Source organism: Podarcis cretensis, assembly GCF_951804945.1.
Source record: "Podarcis cretensis genome assembly, chromosome: 17".
Classification (NCBI taxonomy): Eukaryota; Metazoa; Chordata; class Lepidosauria; order Squamata; family Lacertidae; genus Podarcis; species Podarcis cretensis.
In genome coordinates this window covers 4,801,655-4,826,964 of record NC_137187.1, presented here as the reverse complement: position 1 = coordinate 4,826,964, position 25,310 = coordinate 4,801,655, and the positions used below count along the sequence as shown (strand labels likewise).

Below are 25,310 nucleotides of genomic sequence, written 5' to 3'. Positions count from 1 at the left end.
GTTAGTGAGATGCGGACAGCCTACTCTGCCCAATTGCCAGGAACCACACACACACCTGGCCCCTAGTGCCTTGTACTTGTGTCGCATAAGAACATCCCACAAGGTGAACAGAGAGAAGAACTCCACTATGCCCACATCAGATCTTTCTGCAGTCCTTTGCTCAGATGCACCAAGAGCGTGTGGCATCCACTGGCACTAGGGCACTAATGGACACCCCCACACTACTGTCAAGACTAATATTAGGATACCACTTGTGTCTTTGAACCAGTAACACATTCCTTGCTCTGGATCCTAGGCATTTTTTTTCCTTTAAATAAATTTCTGCATTCTTGGCTGATGCATCTGAAGTAGGTTCTTAACTACAGTGGCTCATGTCACAATTATGCCACTTAAGGACTGTAAAGTTCATTCTGAAACAGCAGAAAAACGTGCACCACTCAAATTCGCTTTGATGAAAGCAGCTCACAGTGAAGTGTATCACAGTGAAGTTGTTTTCTTGCCTCTAAAGACTTAAAAATTGGCTATTGATCCGACATCCTTAGTCAAAGCTGTAGTCATCTTTATAAACCACTAGGCATTCTGAATGCCTATACCACAGCATCCATATATGTGCAGATGATGGGTCCACTTCTTACATTACACGAACAGGTGGACCATACAATAGCCAGTGGGGAAGATCATAGGTACCATCAATTGTGGAAAATGGCATGAATGTAAAATTTGTTGCAAATATATAGATCAGGAGGCTGTAGCCTTCCAGCTGCTTACTTGTGGGAAAATATATATTTGTCCCACATTTCACAAGCAACAGCATACATATTCTTTAGGAAACAGAATATATTGGTAATAAACATACTATAAATCAATAAAGAATGTTCAAACAATTTCCTTTCGCAAGCACAGGTGTAGCAAATACATGCAATGTCTATTTACCATTACGGTGGGAATCTAAATGTTGCTTGGCTGAGCACGTCTCCCCTTTGATGTCACCTGGTACTTCCATGCCCAATTTGTGGTAGAAATCCCTCTGCTTTCTCATTTCCGCTGTTTAACATTTTAAAACAGTGTCTTTAGCTAAGATCAGTGGACTTCATCAACTTAAGCAAACAATTTACTCCTCTCACGCTTTCAGCAAAATGTAGCAAGAGCACCCTCTAATGTCCGACAGCTTTTCTGTGACTCATTACGCATCATCTTAATAAGATGAGAAATTTCTTAAATGACTGAATGCTACCTTTGGATTTCACTTTCTACTTTAAAATGGCCCAGCACTTGTTTCATGCACTTGTTAGTGACTCTTGGCAAGATTTAGGATTGAGGCGGGGACTCATGTTTTACAAACTGTGAAATCAAGTCTTTCCCACTCCCCCTCCCAGGCCTGCTTCATTTATGAAATAATTTTCAGTCAGAAGTAATGATGGTATTTCTGTACACACATTGTATGTATAAAGTATCCATACAGTGGTGCCCCTCAAGACGAATGCCTCGCTAGACGAAAAACGCGCAAGACGAAAGGGTTTTTCGTTTCTTGAGTTGCTTCGCAAGACGAATTTCCCTATGGGCTTGCTTCGCAAGACGAAAACGTCTTGCGGGTTTGCTTCCTTTTTCTTAAAGCCGTTAATACCCGGGGAATACCCGGGGAATACCCGGGGAATCGCAAGATGAAGCAACTCGCGGAACGAATTAATTTCGTCTTGCGAGGCACCACTGTATTAGTGAAACAGGCAACAGCAAAATCTAGGACTGCAAATTGCAGCATATCCACAAGGAATTTTATGTTAGTATGCATTGCAGGAAATGTAAGCAACTATGTGGATATTGACATTTACTGGTAATTTAGGAAGTCCGCTGGGAAATGTTAGAAATGCCTGAACCATGAGACTTGTTTCTGAAATTTACTCATGTGCTTCTTAGGTATGTGTCCTTTATCAGTTATATGATAGAAATGAGGATGACATTTGGACATTTAGGCGCCAGGCGAAAACATTCCTCTATAACCAGGCGTTTGGCTGATTAAAAAAATCTATGGACTTCCAGATGTGTTTGTGGGAGGGGGACTATTGGTTTGCTTTTGTTTTTGGTTATATATTTTGTGTTACATATTTTCAGGTGAAGGGTGGTGAGATACGCACACACACAAAATAAATTTCCCAAAGGCATTTAGTTATCCTGTCATTTCTCTCTGGGCCATTCAAATATCAGTAAATACCAGTAAACATCCCCACTTGCTAAAATTTCTCACATTCACATGTGCAAATATGAGGCACCCACGCTGCAATGAATTTTCCTGCCTGTAGTATCTTGAGGGCCAAACTACATATTACATTGGTGCCTCATGTCTGGAGCTCCCAACATAACTTTCTGTAAAATCAACCAAGAGATTAGTTTTCTCTTCTACAGGCTAACAGCAGCTCTGCAGAAGTGATCTGACTTGGGGTCACAGTACCAGGGGGACCTCCCTCTCTCCCAGTCCAAACTTGAAACCACCAAAACCATCCCAGTAACTTTTACAAGCATGGAGCTCCACTGTAACATGCCAATTGGCCCTTAGTTGCCAAAGCAACCCCATAAAAACAACCTAGAACTACATCATGCCATCCATTATTTCATGTTACTTTATTTTTAAAAATCGAACCATTACATCCAAACACCACATTGAAAAGTTTTAATCATATGTAAATGTTTACCGAAGAGTATATTGTTCACTTACCTTCCTGAAGACCTGGAACAAGTTTGTAAACAATATCTTGCATTGTTCTGTCATGACTAGCCAAAAAGAGAGAAAAAATAACAAGAAGTAAATTGCACTATGAAGCACTTCCATGCTGAATTTGTATCGCTTAACACTGGATGGTGGGATGAGCATTGAAATTTCCCTTGGGATGAGCGCTGGAACATCAACTCATCCCTCACGTAAAAGTAAAGTTAATGAAGGAAGGCTGGATGGCTCCCCATAATTTTCATTGTGCTATGCAATCAGGTGATGTGCAGTCAAATTATGTACATGCATTTCTAAACCAGCCCACTGATGGGAAAGGCATACCTAGCAGATCTCTGTACATATTACCTTAAAACGTTACTTACCCAATATATTGTAGTGGATGGCTCTGGTGTATAACTATCCTGCATGTGGGACAGGTGTTATTTTCTTCCAAATACTTTACCAAGCAACTCCTGCAGACTGTTTATAGAAAGATTTGGTTACTACCATCCTAAGAACAAACATGGATGTTGCATATTTAACACTGTTCCCTTAAACCAGGGGTGGAGAACCTGCCCTCCACCCAGCCAGAGGGCCACATTCCCTTCGGGGCGACCTGCTGGGGGCCACATAGAGGATGTGGGTGAGCCAAGGCAAAAGTGAACAGAGCCATAAATGTGAACATCACCTTTGCCTAGTTTCTTCACACTCACACATTCCTCTCTATCCTCCATCCATCCAAGCAAGTAAGCAGCATTCTTGGGGTTCACTGAACACTTTCCAGACAGTCAAAAAAACACTCAAGGGGGGTGCAAAGCTGGGCCAGGGGCATGGCTCTCCAGGGTATGTGACCTAGAGAGATTTATGAGGGCCAGAGAGCCCTGGAAGGCTCCAAGCATTTGGCGTCCAAGCCTGAGGTTCTCCATCTCTGACTAGAACATTTCATTCTTTGCAAAACTGCTTTCTCAATACAAAAAAAGTTAAATGTAATCTAAATGCATTATATATTTTAGCATCTATTTGTATTCACTTTCCAGCTTTAACTAAATAATGCCCAATAAGGATGTATTGTCTAACATACAAATGTTAAGGCATAAATTCAGGCACTTCCATTCATCTTCAGAGGATAAAATTCAGAAAGTAAAATATAGATAAGAAAGATCAGAAGAGCAGCAATATAAAACTGGGAGGGGTTTTGTTTGCTTGCTTGCTTTTCTGGCATGTGTTTAGAATTCTAAACTGATTTAAATTTTAAAGTACACATTTATTTTTAGGTTGTTTGAATGCAGAATATGAAGTTATGAAAAAGTTGTTTCCTGCTGAAGAACAACATGGTCTTTAGAGTCAAACTGAGGTCTGAATACATAGGATGTTCCTTATAAACATATATTTATTACATATCTGACAGTGTGCCATCATTGATTTAGCTTTGTCCAAAGTTGAAATTGAGGTTATTTCAGTGACGTTAACAGCAGAGTTGTAGGTACAGCAAAAGGATACCTAGAACACCATCCGCTTGAATATAGCCAACCGTCCTACAATGGCTTTGAAACCTTGGCAATACTGGTGCCTGGCTTCTGCAGTTAAACAGTGCCATCTACATCTCACACAAAATGATGCACATTTTAGCAGAAACAAGCTCAAGGTAGTGCTTAATAACAGCCAGGATGAGGCACTGTGAGCCTTTAGAGGGAAACCTGGTTTGCAAGGAGGGAGGGCAGAGAGATATATGCAAAGCAATGGGGACCTATTGACATAACAAAGATTCACACCCACACGATTACCCAGCTATCCTATTGCATTAAAAGTCAACAGAAAGCATATGACTAAAACCACGGAAGAGGGACAGCAAGGTGAAAGTCCAGATAGACCAAGATGGTTCAGTTTTATTATTTATTAAAATATTTATTGCTCTCTTGCAAAGAGTAGAAGTTCCTTTGGAGGGAAAGGAAATGGGGAAAGAAGAGGAGCTTTTGAGTAGAATAGGGGGGAAAGTTCAGTGTTTTGGAAGAACTGTATAAATGGCAAATTCTATGAAGTTTAAATGCACTTATAAGCCATCACCTATCAAAGGGGGGGGTCTTTCAAATGTCATAAGAACCTTAGCACTGAAATGGAATAAGCCACAAGCACCCAAACTGGGAATGATTGTGACCTAACAAGGGGCAGGTGGCTACATGAGCAAGAGCTACAAACCTATCTTGTCTCCCTCTTGTCCAGAGTTATGCCTTGTACTGTTTCACACAACAGTTCCTGAAAGTCTTCAGTTTAGGTTTAAATTAGATTAATCTAAGGCTTACAAATCAGCACAGCAATCAACTCATAATTTAGTATGTATCACATGAACTAAATCTCCATGTTTCATTTTCTTTCAAATACCACTTGCAAAATATTAACACCCCCCCCAATCCTTCGTTTTAGATCTTCACTACTGGTTTGTATGAGGGAAAGAAGAACCTGATTTACTACCAGCAATAAACCTTGGATTATGTGCCGCTTCAAACATCACCACCATCATTAATTCTCCAATATACCTTATCTTTCAAAACAATCCCACTTTTTAGCATTCCTAAAAGCCTACCATAATATACCATTGCCCTCACCTTCAAAGTAAAGCAGAACATTACTTGGCATCATTCATTTACACTCTCCCCTACCACTAAAAGAAGGACCACAGCACATGCTTTGTATTCACATGAGAGTTAGCCTCCGGCTTACGGGGACCCCTGCTATGTCCTTCCCAGCAGAAAGTAACATCTTATCCAGCCAGAATATGGATTTTATCTGTAATCAGAATCTGTCTTCACCCACGATCTGATCCTGGATGGGGGCGTGGGTGGAGAGAAGCTTGGTATTTGACATTTGACTCTGAAACATTACAAAGCTAGAAGAAGCAGACAGAGAGGATGTATCGAACAATGAAAAATACCCAACCCACTAATCTTACATCTGATGAAACATCACTATTAATACTCATATTAATACTCACAGGTATGCAAGCATTCCGTTACAGTGGTAGCATCAATAAGATAACCATTGCAAAGGCGGCAGGTTATATGGGCATTGATGTCCCAAAGCTTAATCTTCCTCGTCAGCATCTTTGGTGTCTGCAAGAAAAACAGGGCCATCAGTTTTTCCAAGTGTGGATGTAAGTGGCCTTTGCAAATTTAAATATTTGACGTTCATGATAAGCCTGCAATACAGAGAGTGATTAGGTTTTTCAATGTAGCTTTCTTCCTAACAATATTTTACTTGAAAAGAAGGGTCCTGGTTTAAGAAAATGAGAATGAATATCCACTGAACTATCCAATCCAATTACTAAAGGCAAGTTCAACATTTGGTATTCTAGACCTAATGCTGCAATATTTATTCGCAACTAAGTTTGTGACATTCTACACAATCAGGTTTAACTGGGGCCTAGTTCTCAGAAGCAGCAGGTAAGGTTAGTGGACTGCACCACTTCAGATTGCAGTTGGGGGCAGTGATGGATTGTAGGATCCCAAATTAGAATTAATTACTAGCATAAATTTCAAAAACTTCCAAAAATCCCCACGTTACTGGGTAGAGTCTCACATGATTCTATCACACAAACACAAACCTGTATTTAACGCTGGAGAGTCACTGGCAGTCACAGTAGACAATTCTGAGTTAGGTGGGTCATGATGTTGTAATGGAGCTTACCTCTGAGTAGGAATGTATATGATTGAACTGTAAAAGTTCATCTGTTGTTGAAATGACCTTAGACTGATATAACCTGCAGCTGACTTCAGGTCAGTTAAAAAGCAGCATGATAGGAATCCAGTATCTAGGAATTTGGAGTCGCTGGGTCTGCAAGGAATTGTTGAAAGTCTGCCTCAGGGGACAGATGTTAACATATTTTATTATCTATGAATCAAAAGTCTGTGTAACTTTGGGGGTGGGGACTAATGTGTATGTTGGTAGCATAAGACAATAAGGAATGGTTAGTCATCTTCATTCTTTCAACTGAGGCCTTTGAACAGAAGTTAAACAAGTCTCCATGTAATCTGTGTGTAATGCATGCATGTGCGCTTTCATCAAGAATAAATCCCTGAACCCTAAATTTGGAAGGGCAGGGGTAGGGGGGACCCTGACAAAACAAACTGTTAAAATCTCTCAAGAACGTTATGAAAACACCCAAATTTGATGAGCAAGTTTGGCTCATAAAAAATATGCAAACTCAAAGTTCCCAGAAAGCAGCTGAAGTATGACATACTAAAACTTATAAGTAGGATAAAAACACCTGCTCACATTTCCTCACTGGGAAAATCTGCACTGGAAAAAGAGGAGTATAGCATTAAATAATTAAAAATGGGGGGAGGGAGCTAGTTTTACCATCTGTTGCAATGGTATCCTACGCGGCAGGTGTCACCAAATTAACATGCTTTTCAGTAAGAACTGCTGAGACACTTTGGCTCAGAAAACATTTTAATTAATTTTTATTTTGGAACACATTTCATAATTTCATTGCAGTAAGGGTAATTCAGTGTACTTGCATCTTCAGATTACTTTAAGATAATGCTGCACTAACCATTTTCCTTTGGTTTCCTGATAAATGTACATGTCATTCAATAAAACTAGCTAGCAGGAGCCGAACTCAAGATTCTTGGGGGGGGGGGGAATTCTTTTTTTTTTTTTTTTTCATGATTACGGTAACTATTCTCTCCCCTTAAGAGGCCTTCTACAAATTATTGTGTAAATTGTTAGAAATGAATCATTCATATGTTTTTATGTCCGATGAAGGTACTGCATATCCATCAAAGCCAAACTTTCCAAGAAAAATCAGCATAGGCAATTCTCCATATGACAGGTCCTTAACGCTGGGGGAGGGGGGTTGCATGCCACAAAGTATGACTGATTCATCCGTCTCCTATGTCTTTCACCACCCCACTTTGCTATATGTTAATACTGTGTCTTCCCTGAACTGTATTGCTTCCTCCCCACCTATCCCCATAGCCAGAGTAGCAAGAAACAGTCTCTTCTGTACAAGGCATCCGCACATATAGGTAAACTATTTGTTGGTAAAGAAGAAGAGAAGAGTTTGGATTTGATATCCCGCTTTATCACTACCCTAAGGAGTCTCAAAGTGGCTAACAATCTCCTTTCCCTTCCTCCCCCACAACAAACACTCTGTGAGGTGAGTGAAGCTGAGAGACTTCAGAGAAGTGTGACTAGCCCAAGGTCACCCAGCAGCTGCATGTGGAGGAGCGGAGACGCGAACCCGGTTCACCAGATTACGAGTCAACTGCTCTTAACCACTATACCACACTTGCTCTCCATTCCATACACTGATACTACTGGCCAAACACTTCTGCCTTGCTGGTCACACCCTGGACACATGGATCAGGACAAGCTCTTTGAGCACACACACAGTTCCACTGCAAACTCCCATGAAACAAGGAGAAGGATGGCTGTCCCCCATGGCGGCACTCAGTCTTCGCTTACAAACAGCAACTGTGCTTGAGGAGATGCAGGTACTATAGTCTGGCAGCAGATGCCTCTTGCTCTCCATGGGCCACTGCCCACAGGTACCAAGCTTTCATGGGGCGGGCTTTCCCCACGGCCTACAAGGAATGGGATATCCATTCCACGTAGGCCCCAAGGAAGAGCACCCCATGACCAGCAATCAGGATGCCCCTGCCTGTTCCTGGCCTACTTCTTCCAGCCACTCTTTGTTCGCAGTATCAACATGAAGTTGTGAGCCATGAGGGACACCACAGCAGTTACCTTGCTACAGAGCAACTGTCCAAGGTACAGCAGCCCTCCTGGAGTAACTGGTTATGCCACAGACCTTTCTTTTCAGGCTCTCTTCCACCCCAGGTGCTATTCACTACGATTTGGCTGCAATCCTAACCCCCTTTCCTCAGGGAAAGCCCCACTGAATTCAATCGGACTGACATCTGGTCAAGATTGTGCACTCATGCTCTTCTACTGCCAGGAAGCAGTAAATCCCTTTCCCTGGTATGATCTACTTTCAGACCCCCTCCATCAGATTGCCACTTGTTCCGCCAGGCTTCATCTGCAACCTATGTGCTTCTGGCACATGTGACTGGGTCTCAACACTGAGGGAAACCAATGTGTCACGACGCATCTGTTTCCTGTCTGCTGCCAATAGGGAACTAATGAGTAGTGTCTCTGGTGTTGCTCATCTTCTCCCTATTCCCCCTGGTGAGGTTCAAACTCCACTTTCCCTACCTTGTGCCCTATACAGTGAGCGGTTACAGTTTCCTTTGTCCTTTATCCTGGTACTTCCCTTTCCCTGCTTGGCAAAAGACACTTCTACTCCTTCAATGAGTCTTGCGCTCTTGTCTGAAAGAGGGCTCTATGCTCTCTTCTCTGCAGGCCTCCTTCCAAGGAAGCTCTCAGGGCTCTGTGTTATATGGCCCCTCCTTCCTTCTCTTTACATGCTGCAATCAAAAACGTACTTGCAAGGAGTATGTGCTGCCAGGGCAAACTGTACTTCCGAGTGCAAGGATGCCAACAGCTTTTGGTTGCTGGTGTTTTCCTGCTCACATGGTGGAAGATGCTGCCTTTACCAAAGGTATCATGGACTTTGTAGACACTCGGACTCAGGAAAAAAGGGAGAAACGTGCTAAGAGGAAGGCACGTTTGGCAAACCCTCACCATCATCAGCTCCCATCCGGAAACCTATGTCCCCACTGCGGAAGGATGTGTGGATCCAGAATTGGCCTCCACAGTCACTTACGTACTCACTGTTAAGACTGTGTTCATGAAAGACAATCTTACTCGGCTACACGTGATCACCAAAGAAAGAAGAAGAAGGTTTCATTATGTCTGACACGCTGAATCTGGGGTGAGTTGAGAGAATGTGTAATGGGGCACATCTGTGTCGGCGTAAGTAGCCCCCCATCACAGTATCCAGCTCAAACATCCATTTCAGCATCTTATCATCTCCACAACATTGCCAAACTGGCCAGCCATGACAGCTTGGTGGTGGGGGTGCTAGTTTTGCTCCTTTCTGTGCTTTTCAGAGCAGTGTGTTTCTCCCCTTCTACTCTGGGCTGGACGAGTGTAAAATATGGTAAATATTACAATAGTATAGTAGCTGTTTATCTCTCCCCTTGGTGTATTTGAGTGTATTTGCCCATGGAGGATACTTTCTAAAACAAAATAGTGACCACATTTGTACAACACACTGTGCCAAACCATGATGACAACATGACAATAGCCAAAGTTCAGTCCTTTCACAGCTCTGAAATTTGTACACAATCTCCTCCTTAACAACAATTCTGGGTTCAGACAACACAATAAGCAAAACTTTGGCTTATCTCCTGTCTTGTACTGACCTAAAAAAGCCTGGGAAGGAGCAAGGTGGGTGTGGGACTCAAAACATTCATGGTAAGCCATACTCTGGCACCATATAAAGCAGTGCCCCAGAGATCTGAGATATCAGATGCCGAGAAGTAATGCTAAACAAACCCATCTAATCCTCAAAATAAACAGCATAATCTTAGCTAATAAATGCAAACAGAAAATTCATGTGCTTCAGAGGAAGTGGGCACTAACTGTGGTTAGAAGAATGTACAGCAGCTGCAACAACCAGGACTGCAATCTTCTGCAGTTCCATGCCTGGGGAATCCTGCACAGAATATGACAATTGTCAAAGGGTTTGCATGACAGAAGATCCACGAGAGCACATCCAGTGTACATACTTTTACAGTTTAACAACAGTTGCAGGGGTACATTGGGAAATTGGATTGGAATTGCAGTGGGGTGGGTATGTTAAACCCTTTACTCTGTACTGTTGTTTAAGTGAAAATCATCTTCTGAAGCTATTAATAATATGGATACCTGTATGCTTTGTTTTCTCTTGCAGGGCAAATAGCAGCCTAATAGGAAAATGTTACAGAGAGAATAGGGTTAACACATTGTCTCAAATGGATGCCTACACTTCTAACTGTATTTAAAGTGTTATTTTTTAAAAAAATAAATAAACAAACAGTGGGAGAGCTAATACTTACTCTCCCCTGGTCATATCTAGTTTGGCCCCAAGATAACCTCAGGCTTTTCTGCGTCTGAAAATAGTAATTTCCTAGCTCCCATGGCATAGTGCTTTGTGTTGGTATCCATCTGTCTCGAGAGACAATGGAATACACCTCTGGAGGTCAAGTCAAGCTATTGCACTAGCAGCACTGAAGTGACCACCCCGGGGTGTAAGCCTGGGCAGTGTGTATGGAGGATCTGGGCTGCCCAGAAGACAAGACACCACCACCCCAGCCTCACTGATGGGGTTTCAAAGGAAAGCAGAGCAATATGTCTGGCACCAACTTGGTGGCAGGAGTTGCCAGGAGGTGTACAAGTCACTATCCAACTGTCTTAGGGTCTCCACTCTGGATTTGTGTTGGGTTTATTCCGAGTTCCTTAGCAGTGCTATTTTTCAAAAAAAAAAGACATGCCAAAACTCACCATGAAAACCTCCCTCATTCTCTTAGAATGGCAATAGCACCCACTTGAAAGGTGCTGAAACTGACTTCTGGCAAGTTCCGGCTGAGAAAAAGCCCTGCTCCTTAGCCTTTTCTTCTCCTGAAGATATTCCACAAAGCAGCAGAGATTTAGCATCAGATTTTTCCTTCTCCTAGGTGGGCTACTTTTCCAGGTGGATGAGCCCCATCTGCCCCTCACTTCCCTCTACAGCATGTACAGAAACCATCTTCTTGACTGCTGAACCCAATACTTGTCTGCTCAATCTGCAGGAGTCTGTCTTCGCATGCAAGAGAAGTCCCTAACTCATCAATGGTTGAGTCCCATCGGCTACCCTGACCTGGTTTAGTCAGCTAGCCAAAGCCGTTGCCAAGGTGTGGTCGCTGTTGCATGCTGACAGCTTCTAGGATTCACAGGTGAGAGATGAGTGCAGGGTGGTGGACAAACTACCCCAGAAGAAGCAGGGTTAGCTTAGAGTTTGGGTGATTCTCAGTAGCCTTGTAAGGATAACTTAACCACTCAAAGACTCTTCTGTGACATTCCAAAACTTTGAACACATTAAACATTTCTTGTGGCAGGAATCAGAGCATGAAGGAGTTCTTGTCACTGACAGGAATTCCCTAGTTCCAGTTAGGAGGGGAAGTTCAAATATTTTATAGTGATGCAATTCAAATAGATTTGGGGATCTCCCAAATCTTCTTTCCCCCACATAATCTTTATGTGAAAGAGTGTCGAGATATTTCAGTTGAATAAAAAAGTATTCCTACATTTAAAAAACCCTCAAGATTAAAACAGTTACCATCCTCCCTGAGCTTCGACACAACTGTCACGCCATAACACTAAAGGCTAACATTAAAAGCAACTTATACTGGACCCATAACAAATCTGATGTTGAGACTAAAACAGGCTCTATCTGGTGGGACAGCAGCAATTTTATTGTTTACAGTAAAACTAAGCGTTTTGCAAAGTTTAATTATGACTAGAACTTCAAAAGCACCAATTTCAAGTTGGGTGTGCTTGTTGTTTTCAATCCCTGTTTCCCCTTTCATCTATTTAAAGTGAGAAGCGAGAAGTCCAATTCCATCAGTAAAGTGCTCTTTCCCCAAATAATTCTGGAAGCACATGTGGTCAACATACCTCTTAAAACTGCATTTCTTTTCAGAGTCTGCCATCCAGAGACCTGAAAAGAGAGAAGAAAACAATCTGTTAGGTAACACTACGATTGCCAGAACAAATACCAGAGATTTAAGGAATATAGGTAAATATTTCAATGCATATATGGGATGGGGCTGACATTAAATGATGGGTGCCTGTCACAGTGCAGAGAAGAAAAATTAGACATATGAGGCTACATGAACTGAAACAAAGTGTAGATGTAATTTTTCCCTGCCACCACAGGGTGACAGAAATGAGAAGTATTTCTGATCCTTTTCCGGTGAACTTATTTCTGTCAGCATAAAATAGTCAAGCTATCAAAAGGCCAACTGCTTTCCTGCTTAAAATAGGTCACTATTAAACTCCCTAGATCCATAAGATCTAGTAGAGCAGGTACAAGAGTGTAACCTTTCGCAGAGTTAAACCCACTAGTCTGACACTGTTTTACTTTTGCTGTTTCTGCTGCCCTGGGCTCCTTTGACAGGAGTGGCAGAATAATTATGATATTTTTATCATAATTATAATAACTGGATGGCAGCACCAGCCAGCTCTGCTCACTTCTTGTTTCTTAGTCCCCAGTTTTTCTGGGACAAAACTGGACACAGGCTTCAAAACTTGATTCCTAATACAGTGGTGCCCCGCAAGACGAATGCCTCGCAAGACGAAAAACCCGCTAGACAAAAGGGTTTTCCGTTTTTCGAGGCGCTTCGCAAGACGAATTTCCCTATGGGCTTGCTTCGCAAGATGAAAAATCTTGCGAGTTTTTTTTCCTTTCCCCCCCCCTTTTTCTAAGCCACTAAGCCACTAATAGCCACTTAGCCGCTAAGCCGCTAATAGCCGCTAAGACGCTATAGCGCTAATCCGCTAAGCCGCTAATAGGGATGCTTCGCAAGATGAAAAAACCGCTAGACGAAGAGACTCGCAGAACGGATTATTTTCGTCTTGCGAGGCACCACTGTACATGTATTACCTGTCTTGCGAAGAAAGACTTGCTATTGAGTCTTTCTTCATCTACTATTCTGTGCCAAATTTCATGACAAGGTCCAAATCTATTCTATTTCTACAGATGTACATGAATGCCTTTTTTCATTATTTTCCTGCCGGAGGATAAAAGGCATTTTCTTGCTATAAGAACAAAAAAGAGATGGCCACTTGGGAATTCATTTTTAAAAGGAACAAGTTCAAGAAATCCAAAAGGCACTAATTCCAGCTCACCACCATCCAGTTCACAGTTCAATTCAAGTTCAGCTGAATCACTGTTTCCCAACCTATGGGTCATGACCCATAAGTGGGTCGGGATCTGAATAAACACATGTCTCTGAACATCCGGATGGCTCAGGTCTTACACTGTAACACTTGGGAACTGCTGTCTGATGGCAGATCCAGTGACAGTTCAGCACAAGGCGCTCCTTTGGCAGCTGTGCATCACAGATGAGCTGTAATAATCACTCAGAGAAACTCCCTGTACAACCACTGAACCTGCTGCCAAGGTTAGTTAAGTCAATGGTAATTTGAAGTCTGCTTAGAAACTGAGAAGGTTGAGTAGGTGCAAAACCCATTTGCAACTGATGTCATGAAGTCCTCATTGTGCAAAAAGAACAGCTCCTTCAATTGTCATGTGATAGGACCCTCTAAGATGACTTTTGTAAATGAGGTGCTCTGAATTTTGCTTTCATGTTGCCACAGAGTATCTAGAGATTGCTGATGAAGCAATATCTGTGCTGCTGCCATTTTGTAGCAAATACCCTTTTGATACAGATTTTTCAGGAATGGCTACTATGAAGCCAAAATACAAAAACAGGTTATGTATCCATAATGATATGAGAACCATGTCTGACAACCGTTAAAGCCTACATTGAACTACTCTTTGCCAAAATGCTAGTTTAGCAATCCCACTGTTATTTGCTGAAATGGACTTCATTTAGAATAAAAATATTTAAAATATTGATATGTTGTTAGATATGACATGGCTTGTGTAATTGTATGTTTTAAAAACTAATTTCTACAGCTTATGGAGGCATATCCTGCAATCAGGTGGTTGGTGTTCTTACATTCCCATAAACAAAACTATGGGTAACTTTTTAAGTACTATAAACAATTCAACAAATTCCACATTAACAAGGATATTAAGTAAATTGTTGCTTGGATGCCTCAAGGTAATAAAATACACAAACATGCAATTAAAATGCACAAAACCAATGCCTGCCAATGACCTGAGGTCCAAAAAAAAACCTGATAAATTGATGGGTCACCATACCAAGTAAAAAGGTTGGGAAACACTGATGCACATGATTGCAAACAAAAATTCAGCATTCACAAGTTGTTGTGCTGAAGAATAAAACATACTTAAGAAGACTAAGAAAACATCAAAGCACAGACAATGGGATGTGAATTGTTTAATTTCCACACACACCCCTCAACAATTATGATCTTTAAGCATTAAGGCTCAAAGGGTCTAAAGAGTATAAAACACATGTAAGAGAATGAACCTGAACTAGAAATTGTTCAATGTTATACCCCAAATGAACTTAGTCCATATGCAGTGCACCTGACAATTATGGGCACTACTTTCAGGTGTAGTTCAGAGATTTTTTGAATTTAATTAGCATTTCTTGCAAATTGCTTTGAAATGTTGTTGCAATTACTCTCCCTCCCACCCCGTGGGCACCATCGTGCAAAGGAGCAAGCAGAAAAGAACTCATTTGGAGCAGTTCCTCCTGCATGTAGACACTGAAATTCCTGAAGGCCTCCACATGCTGGGGGATGAATGTCTGCAGTGGGACACCTGCTCTACTTGACTAGATGTTCTATGCAAGCTAGAGTCCTCAGCTGTAAATTGCCTCCAACACATGGACAGTAGAAATTACCACGGAAACATAAAGTGGGGGGAAGGGCTAATGGACTCACCCCGACTCTCCCTCTTGCACAGTGGTAACTGCACTGAGGGGATAATGACTGAATAAGACTTAAGAATATGATTTTTCTGAAACAATTAATAACCGACACCTATGGTACAGTGAACCACTGCTGTTACACATATAGCTGAAAAGTAACCAAATACAAACGTAACCAAAAGTACAACCAAATACTAATTGGTAACCCTTCCAAAAATCCTTCAGCTTCCAGAGATGAATTACCACTCCTAAATTAGTAAAATCAGTTTAATCTTCCAAGATTAGCAAGCTTAAATATCCTAGTCAACAATTGATGCCTTTGAGCTCAAGTAGCTCTAGAAGCATGTTCTCAAGTCAGAAGAGGAATGCAGTATTACTGGTGTCTTAAGCCCTCTGTTCACACAACACAAAGGCAGGGGCTGCTCCACTCCCATATGCACTTACTTGCACACCTCACACACACTACATTTTGTAGTTGTATATACATAACTGTACATCTAAAAATGTAGTGTAAAAATATTTCAGGATTAATGCATCATACAGATACGCTCATGTATCATACAGATACACTTAGCAAGGAACCAGGACTGGCCGCAGCTCCCTGTTGCAAACCCAGGTTTGCTGTGAGTAGATGTTTCCGTGCGCTGCTCTGGTTCGCCAGAAGCAGTTTAGTCATGCTGGCCACATGACCCAGAAGCTGTCTGCAGACAAACGCCGGCTCCCTCGGCCTATAGAGCGAGATGAGCACACAACCCCAGAGTCGTCCATGACTGGACCTAACAGTCAGGGGTACCTTTACCTATATGAGATAAAGGACCACCACTTACAGAATATTGCAACCAAAATGATCAAGAGGTTGAAGCATCTTTCCCTTGAGAAAAAGGTAAAACTAATGGCAGCTTCCTGTGCATATATTGCACATAAGTATTAAGTGTGACTATTTTCTGAGCATACTTATTTTTAAAAGAGTATTTTAGACTTCTTTGCTGAATCCAATACAAGATTATTTGCTAAAACAACTACTGATTAAGCGGTGGTTGCTGTAAAAGAAAATCAGTTCTCTGATCAGTGTTTTGGCAGGTTTAGTTTACAGTGAGCTTTATACTACAGACCAATTAAATGTAAATTTTTGAAGGTATTAAGACTGAATATTAGACAATCACCAGTGAAAAATTAAGCATCATTCATTCAAACACTCATAAGTGTGAGCAATTTCTTTCACCTTCCTCCTCAACGTCATTTAATGAACAGATGGCACAAAAGGAATGAATCAGAACTATCTAGTTAATGAAGTTGGGTGCAGAAGTCCAGTGGTAACTTGCTGGTAATCATGCAATGAGAAGGGGGAAGCATACACTATTCTAGTCCATTCCTGCCTCCTTCACAGACTTCAAATTGTCATATGATTCAAGGCACTGCATTTGGCTGCTAACCTCTCCCTGTTTCAGATTAAGAGAAGAAACAAGCTCACATGCAAGACTGGGGATGATTATCACAATGTTTTTGTACACTATTCCCTTTTGGACTATTCCCTTTTTAGACAGATTGGTAACAAGCTAAATTCAAAGAATGGCCTTTGACTATGCCACACTCAAGAGGAGACCCACTAAAATCAATGGATTTAAGTTAATCATAATTCATTTAAGCCCATTCATTTCAATGGATCTACTGTCAATATGACTTTGTCAAAGGGCACTTAAGACACATAGATAGAATTACAGAGTTAACAAAAAGGTTATGATCTGGGAATTTCCTATCCATGGTGTCTCTGTCTTGTCACAGTTTATTTGCTCTCATTCAGCCTATGACTGCATCTAGGGCTTCTAGGCACCAGTTTAGGACATACACAGCCTCTCCTGGTTCAGATTTTACAAAGAAATATAGAAGGGTATCATCAGCATACTAGTGACACTTTGCCCCATATCTGCCAGTGACTGCCCCCACTGGCTTCATATAAATATTAAATCATTTCGGGAGTTAATTGTTGCCTTCGGCTCCCACAAATCAATTGCCAGGGAGCTGAGACACAGCCATCCAATACTATTTTCTGGAACCAACCCCACAAGTAGGAGCAAAACCACTGTGAAATGGTGTCCCAAACCTACAAAGATGGTCCAGGAGTATAATGTGGTGAATGGTATCAATGGTCACAGAGAGACCCAAGCAATCTCAGCATGGTCACACTTCCCCATCCCGAAGGTCATCTATCAGGGTGACTGAGACCAACTCTGCCCCAAAACCAGACCAGACTAGAAAAGCATCCACAGCTGAACCAGCACCACCCTATCTCAAAATAAGGTGTGCTGAACGTAGTTTGCATGCAATAATTGGCATAGCTCTCAAAGTGATTTTTTCCCCCTTGCATGGCCACACTACCACCTCCTCCAAAGCAGCAGGGACCATCCTATCATGCCACAAAGCATTCATCACACCTTGGAGCTACCCAGTAAAGCTTCAAGGGCTGGCACTAATCAGCCAGGATAAATATGAATCAAGAGAGCATGTAACAGGCTGTGAAGTTGCAAGCATCTTGACCACATCCTCAGGCTTCATTAACTTTGCATTTCTGCTAAAAGGCCACCATCTCCATGATGCCTAGATCTCCATACCGTGACAGCTTACATTACTTCGGTACTCAAAGCAATGGCAGGCCTTGCATTCATGAAAGCTATAGAAAGATCCAAACCGATTTGAAATGTAAGGAAATTTCCGCATTCTGTTTTAGAGCCCCATTGCACTAAAAAAAAAAACCAACTTTCCCAAAAGAGTAATGAATACAAAATATGAAGTACACAGAGCCATCAAACAACAACAGAAGCAAATGCAATAGTGAGAACGGTAGAGGGATTTTAACAACAAGAAGAAGAAAAGCTTCAGTATGAAAGTAGTCTTAAAGTATTTCTGAACTCCAGGGGACCGAGCTGTAAGGGGACAAGTATGCCTATGAGCCAAAGCAAAATTCCACCAAACCCAAATATCTTAACAATGGACCTATATTATGCACACATAAGAGGTTTCTAGGCTATAAAAAGACTAAAGCTTGCAGAGCTTTTAGAAACCATCCTAACAGTCTTGAACTAAATCTGAACTTTATTAGCAACTGCTATAAACTGCAGACAACGGGCATACTACACCCGGGAGCCCACATCTCAGATGTCTCATCAAGTTTTGAATCAACTATTTGTTCAGGGAAACTGGAAGCACAAAATTTGGCACCTCTCACCAATATAAGTTAAAATTCAAGGTTAGGGGGATCTGATTCCTACCCTAAGCAACAGCTCACAAATGTATCTCACAGTAATCAGAATAAAACAGTAGTCTAAAAGAAAAAGGTAGCGCAAGCAGAACAAAGTGGTATCGCTACTTATGGGCCTTCCCATAAACCCATAAGCTCAGACATAAACTTCAATCCATGGTTTATTGTGATGTCCAGGCCACCATCATCTAACAACCATTGTTTGCAAACCCAGATCCGAAATTATACTATGAGACCATTAATTTGGGCAAGCTGTGACTTGGCATTACTGTACACCCAAATCAGCAAAGCACGGCTGGGAATGTTGCTCCAGCTTCAGTGGCTGCTTTTTTGATAACCTAGAGATTCTCAGACAACATGGATGAAGAGGGTAACAGCACAACCCAGAGATGTAGTTTTCTAGAATGTAGGTACATGAGCAGCAGCCACACATCGTGGCTTCCATCACTAGACGCAGGAACAAATGAAAAGCTTTATTATTCACTTAAACTGCAATCCTATGCACACTTACCTGGCGATTAAGTCCCATTTAACACAGTAGGGCTTACTTCCGAGCAAACATGATTAGCAACTGCACTGTTAGTATATTTATATCCCGCTCAACCAAGATTGGTTCCCAAAGCAGCTTAGAACAGTTAAATGCTTCACAAAATCCAAGGGTTAGTACTACAGCAAGAGTACTAATTAAGAATCACAAGCCAATTATACTAAACTCACAGAAAAAAATAATTTGAGTGCAATAAACAATAAAACTCAACTGACTACCTCCCAAAATATCTCCAGAATCTCTCCCCAACTCTGTTCTACTCAGCACAGAGGCAAAAGGGAGGCAGGAGTGGGTGGCAGTGTTCAATTTTTTAAATAAATTAAAAAATGATTGAATTTATATACCGCCTTATACTCGGAGGTCTCAGGGCAGTTCCATGTCTTCATCTCATTCCTCCTGGCATTCCAGCTGCTGCTACAACTTTTGCTTCTACTTCTGTCCACTGACTTGCCTGGAGCGATCAAGGTGCCCACATTTTTTAAAATCAGAAGTTGTTAGCCCTGTCAGCACATGAACCCATGTAGCCAGGGTTAACTGCATTTCCCCCCTTTTAGCCCTGATTAAATTCCTTAAAACCCTGAAAATAAAGAAAAGCTTATGGGCCAAGCACCTGCTTTGGGGGGAAAGCTCCTGCACGACAGGTCACTCATTTTCTATACTGAAAACCCACTGAAGTCAAGAAGGAAGAATCTGTAGGCACCAGAGGCAAAATCAGCTTGAGGGGAACACAATTTAAGCATGCATTAAGTGTAGAATAGACCACCCTCTCAGCCATTAATGAAATCCACCTTTGCACAGTTTGACCTTTCAAGGCCCAGCTGGTAACAGGTAGAGTTCCCTTTGCTGCTTACCTGATAACCCACACATACGAACATCCTTTTCAAAGTTCAGTGCTAATTAAACCTCTGGCAAACTGATTCTAAGCATAAAGAATGCCCAAACTGGATGATGAGTCACTAATACAGTAATCATGAAATAAGATTTCAGTGACTCTGTTCTCTGCTTCCTTCAAAATTAGCATTTTAGAAATCAATGTGGCAAGTTTGGGCTTCTAATTACTCTTAATAGTAGCAACAACCTATGATACGAAAAAGGTGCTGTGCATGAACACAGCACAGCATTAGAGGGTAGCTTGGCACCTTAGACGAGGTGCGGGGGGGGGGGCATTTGCACCCCCTGATGTTGCTCAACTACAACTCCCATCACTCCTGGCCATGAGCCATACTTGCTGGGGCTGATGGGAGTTGTAGATCCGGAACATCTGAAGATTCAAAGGTTCCCCACACCTGACCACACCAACCATCTTTGCCTTGAGAAGAGAAGTTTTATCTGTTTTGAACTTTGCATTTATAGTCCAGGCTGTTACTTCCCAACAGTGGAAAGTTGCCCTCCAGTGGGGAAAGAAAACACTCAAACCCTAATTCGGAGTAAGGTCAAGCTTGGATAATAACGCCCAGTTGCAGGCTTCTCAAGAACAGCCCTTTTAATTTCTTCAGCATTTTGAAACTGTCTCTAAATGCCCACTTCACACTTCCTACAGAGACAACTTGAAATATAACTGGAGAAGATTTATTTTTAATGGCAAATATACCACAAATGCCTTTTATACAGCCTCTAAAACATTATTTCTTTCATTTGCATGAAAATATGCAAGGCATGCTTTAAGCTATGGAAAAAATAAAGTACTGACTCATGCAAGACTCAGTATTAAGCTGGTTATTAATACCCTACAACTGGAATCTTTTAGTGTTGGATGGGGATTCCCAGTCAGTGTTTTGTTTTGTTTTTGAACAGGCAAACCATTAAGTTAGAACTTTGGAAGAGAAGTAGGAGCAGGATTTGTATTTTTAATTCACTGGAATGGTGCTTTGTTTTGTTTTTCTAAGTTATTCCCCCAACCATTAGCTGTTTCATATGCTGACTTCTCAGCATTTACGTATCTAAATTCTGACTGTTCCCCTTTTGCTGCCCCTAAGGCCTAGAATGTAGTTACACAAGTAAGTACCCCGCCCTCCCCGGCCAAGACCGGGCTCAGGGCGGCTAACATCAAATATCAAATACATTAAAACACAAGTTACATCTGCATGCTGCTCCCCCTCAGGGCCTCTTCAAACTCCCCTCTTCTGTTGCTCCTAAATCCTAATCCCCAGTGAAATAAAACCTAAGCACCTCTAACTGCATTTCATTTGCACTCAGCCCTCGTTTTCCCCTGCCACCTCCTGTGTTTCTTTCCTACATGTCCCCACATTTCGACTGCAATCTCTTCTGAATCAGTGCAGGGACCAGCATTTCATGCATATTATTCTGTAAATTCTGAACAAGGCATCAGAGGCACAGACAACAAAAATAATATTGAGGACAGCTCAGTTGGTTAGAGCATGGTGCTGACAACACCAAGGTTGCAAACGCAGTCCCTGTATGGGACAGCTGCATATTCCTGCATTGCGGGGGGGGGGGGGGGTTGGACTAGAGGATCCTCTACAATTCTATGATTCTACAATTCTATGAGATCCCAAAATGTATCCAAAATATTCTGTACAAATATCTCACTGGGTACGGCAGGGGGGCAGGATTCCATGAAACCAAGACACCATTTTGGCTCTAATTAAGAAGAAGAAGAAGAAGAAGAAGAAGAAGAAGAAGAAGAAGAAGAAGAAGAAGAAGAGGAGGAGGAGGAGGAGGAGGAGGAGGAGGAGGAGGAGTAGTTTGGATTTGATATCCTGCCTTTCACTCCCTTTAAGGAGTCTCAAAGCGGCTAACATTCTCCTTTCCCTTCCTCCCCCACAACAGACACTCTGTGAGGTGAGTGGGGCTGAGAGACTTCAGAGAAGTGTGACTGGCCCAAGGTCACCCAGCAGCTGCATGTGGAGGAGCGGAGATGCGAACCCGGTTCCCCAGATTACGAGACTACCGCTCTTAACCACTACACCACGCTGGCTCTAATTAAGGACTGTCCCTTTAAGGGTTGCTCTCATATCAATTTTGCCTACCTGAACATAAGCTTACTGAAGACTAGTGCCAAGCTGTCTCCCTGCCATGCAGTGGTCAGAGACATCATTTCACTTAGTAGTCTTCCAAATCAACACACAAGTCGTAGTTGAGATCCCTACACAGAACTAGCTCACCAAACGCAGCCCCAGAGACCCTGAAAGTAGGTGGGCATTAATGCAGCCTTGTCACAGGGACCAATAAATAAATGGGAAACTCTGAAGATGTGTTCAAATGAAATTAAAAGTTAAGCAGTTTGCTCTACAAGTGAATAAAAGTACAGTATAAAAAAAGAGGAAGCTGCCAGTGTCTTCAGTTTCTTGAAGCAGACAAAATATAGGAAGCATTGCCACATAAGCCTTTTGCTCAAGCCGCCTAAATTAAGAAATCTCACACTAGCTCTCATGTAACCTTGCAGAAGCGCAACCACAAAAATGTACTAGCCCTTCCTCCAAGTGGCACACCTACTCACACTTGGGAGCTCTCGACACACACTCAGTGGTAAAGCACCTGCTACGGAGAACATTCAACATATCATGAACCTATTTAGAGTTATTTGAGAGTGTCAACAAAAGCATATAGATAGAGGTGATCTGGTTGACATAGTGTACATGGAGCTTCAAAAAGCTTTCAACAAAGTACCTCACCAAAGACTCCTGAATAAACTTAGCAGCCAAGGTATAAGAGGTTTAGGCCCTCTTGCAAATCAGGGACTGATTAAGTTGCAGGAGGCAAAGAGTAGGGATAAATGAACAGTTTTCCGAATGAAGGTATAGAAAGTGGAGTCCCTCAAGGATCAGCATTGGGACCTTTGCTTTTTAACATGTTCATAAACAATTTATAGAGTTAGCAATGAGCAGTGAGGTGGCCACGTTTGCTGATGGTCACTACAACAAAGAGAGATTGTGAAGAGCTCCAAAGGGAACTCTCCAAACTGAGTGAATGGGTGGTAAAATGGCGAAAAGCATGAATTAGAAGTGTATTTTTTTTTGGATTCTCATGATTTTTAAAAAAAGTTTCTCCCCATACCTCAGGCAAATCACAGGTAACCTCAGATATATTATGTGACATGATGGTTTTATTGACATATCTAAAAATCATGATAATTCATCAGGATCGATGTCGTGGGCTCATCTTTGTGTGTGTGTCATGTAACTGCCGTCAAGTGCTGGATCCATGATTTTTAGCATGCAGTCTATAGACACCAATGTAAAATCTCATTTGGTTGTTGTTCTGGGTGGATCTCATTTCATAAACCATGTAATAAGATCTGTTTTCTGATTTTAGTGGAGCTGACTTTTACCCAGATCCTGTGGAAAGGCAAAATGTGAATGAATGGGAGCCCTTTCTTGGGGGGGGGGGGGAGTATTTAAATCATGCAAATTCAAGAAGATCTGTTTTAATTCTGTTGTATCTGACTTTTACTAAATGGAAAAGCAGTGTGGTGTGGGAGCAGCGGAGTGGGAATCTAGCGGAAAAGTCAGTATTTCTTGGCACTGTTTCAAAATTCCACAATGTCCCCATAAGTTTGAGAATCCCCACCTGCGAGTTTAGCTGGAACATCGACTAATGACCGTTTGAAACACATTGCAGGCATTTTAGGATGCCGTAAATCAAATCTGGGCAAAATGTAGCTAAATTTAATTAAGGTAGTAAACGTTTTATAAATGTCCAAAAGCCCTCTTTTGTAACTTTTACAATTTCAGCTTTAAGTAAAGTCCCAATACTGAATATGTGGTACTAACAATTCTACAAGAATAATGGCATTAGGACCGAATTATGGCTTCACAGGGGAAATCCCTTAGATTAAACAAGCCTCAGTGAAAACTTCAAAAGCAGCCAAACTCAGAAGTTACTAAATCTTACAACAAAACCCGCAAGATCAACTTGCATACTGAAAAAACTGAGTAAGATTCTACCCAAGGATTTCTAGCCCTAATGCAGTTATCTTGGCAGTTTCCATATTCAACTGAACATGATCATTTGGGTCATGCTTTAATGCCAGGCAAATAAGGTTTACTCCACACAGATGTGGCAGTACATCTGTATCATGGTCCTACCATCAAAATTGCAGTATTCAAATTGTGTCACTCCAAACTTGTTTTTTAGCTCTGATTCTACCTGAATTTCATTTTGAGACAAAAACTTGGTCCCTAGAAATGATGAGACACCTTCAATGAAAGTTGAAAAAAAAGAAAAAAGAAACATACACCAGCTGGGTTTTTCTGCACCAGGTGAAGCTTCCAAATTGTCAAAGGTAGGCCTACTTAAAGTACATTACAGTAGTGTAACCTTGAAGTTAGAAAAGCATAAACAATAGTTGCTTCCTGTGTGAAGTTGTTTTAGGTTGCAGAATAAAATGTAACTGCTCTGGATATTTCAATTACTCTTAGCAAACATGTACCGTATTTTTCGCCCTATAGGACGCACCGTCCCATAAGGCGCACCTAGTTTTTTGCGTGGGGAAATAAAGGGGAAAAAATTATTCCCCCCCCCCCAGGTGCGGGGCTGGGGCGGGGGAGGCCCGAGCTTCCCCCGCCCCAGCCCCCAAACAGGCAGCTCTCTACAAGCCGTGGGAGCCCAGCGCTGGCTCCCGCTGCTTGCGGAGAGGTCCGCGAAGCCTGGACACACTGAGCTCAGCGCCCGCAGGCTTCTGCATGCAAGCAACTCTCCGCAAGCAGCGGGAGCGCTCCCGCTGCTTGCGGAGAGGTCCGAAGCCTGGACGCGCTGAGCTCAGCGCGCGCAGGCTTCGGCATGCAGGCAAGTCTCCGCAAGCAGCGGGAGCGCTCCCGCTGCTTGCGGAGAGGTCCACGAAGCCTGCAGAGCGAGAGGGGTCGGTGCGTACCGACCCCTCTCGCTCTCCAGGCTTCAGCAAAAGCCTGCATTCGCCCCATAGGATACACACACATTTCCCCTTCATTTTGGAGGGGGGGAAAGTGCATCCTATAGGGCGAAAAATACGGTATTTTATACATTCAACATTTGTTAACCCCACTTTTCATACTGGCAACTTCTTTTACTAGAAATCCTGGGCTTAAGTGATTGTTGTTGTTTAACTGAAATGGGATGGATGAAGAGGGATAAAAGTCACAGCCTTGTAGGACTGATTAAGTTGCCAACAGAACTACAAGGAGAACCTGTAGGGTAGAAGGTTTTCCAGTGTTTATTTTTTCCACCGAAACAATGAATGGTGCCAACTGCAAATAAATATTAGGTAAGCTTGGCAGTTTCAAAGTTTTTAGCTTTATTTACTAAATACAAATAAAATAAGCATGCTAAATAAGATTGCTCTCTAGGGCATTACAATTT

At 42.0% G+C, this 25,310-nt stretch overlaps 1 protein-coding gene across 8 annotated transcripts in view; it reads right to left on the bottom strand.

The window, feature by feature from the left end:
• Positions 1-25,310, bottom strand: part of PCGF3 (polycomb group ring finger 3) — a 52,133-nt gene that overhangs the window by 11,336 nt on the left and 15,487 nt on the right. The window contains exons 2-9 of one of the 8 annotated variants that reach the window (XM_079959768.1): positions 12,299-12,341; positions 11,147-11,263; positions 10,532-10,569; positions 6,383-6,550; positions 5,691-5,808; positions 3,085-3,181; positions 2,711-2,766; positions 934-1,044 (exon numbers count right to left, since the gene is read on the bottom strand). In XM_079959768.1, coding sequence (XP_079815894.1) covers positions 934-1,044; positions 2,711-2,766; positions 3,085-3,181; positions 5,691-5,799 — 373 coding nt within the window. In that variant the 5' untranslated portion in view covers positions 5,800-5,808; positions 6,383-6,550; positions 10,532-10,569; positions 11,147-11,263; positions 12,299-12,341. The other 7 variants (XM_079959772.1, XM_079959773.1, XM_079959769.1 and 4 more) reach the window with 7 other exon arrangements.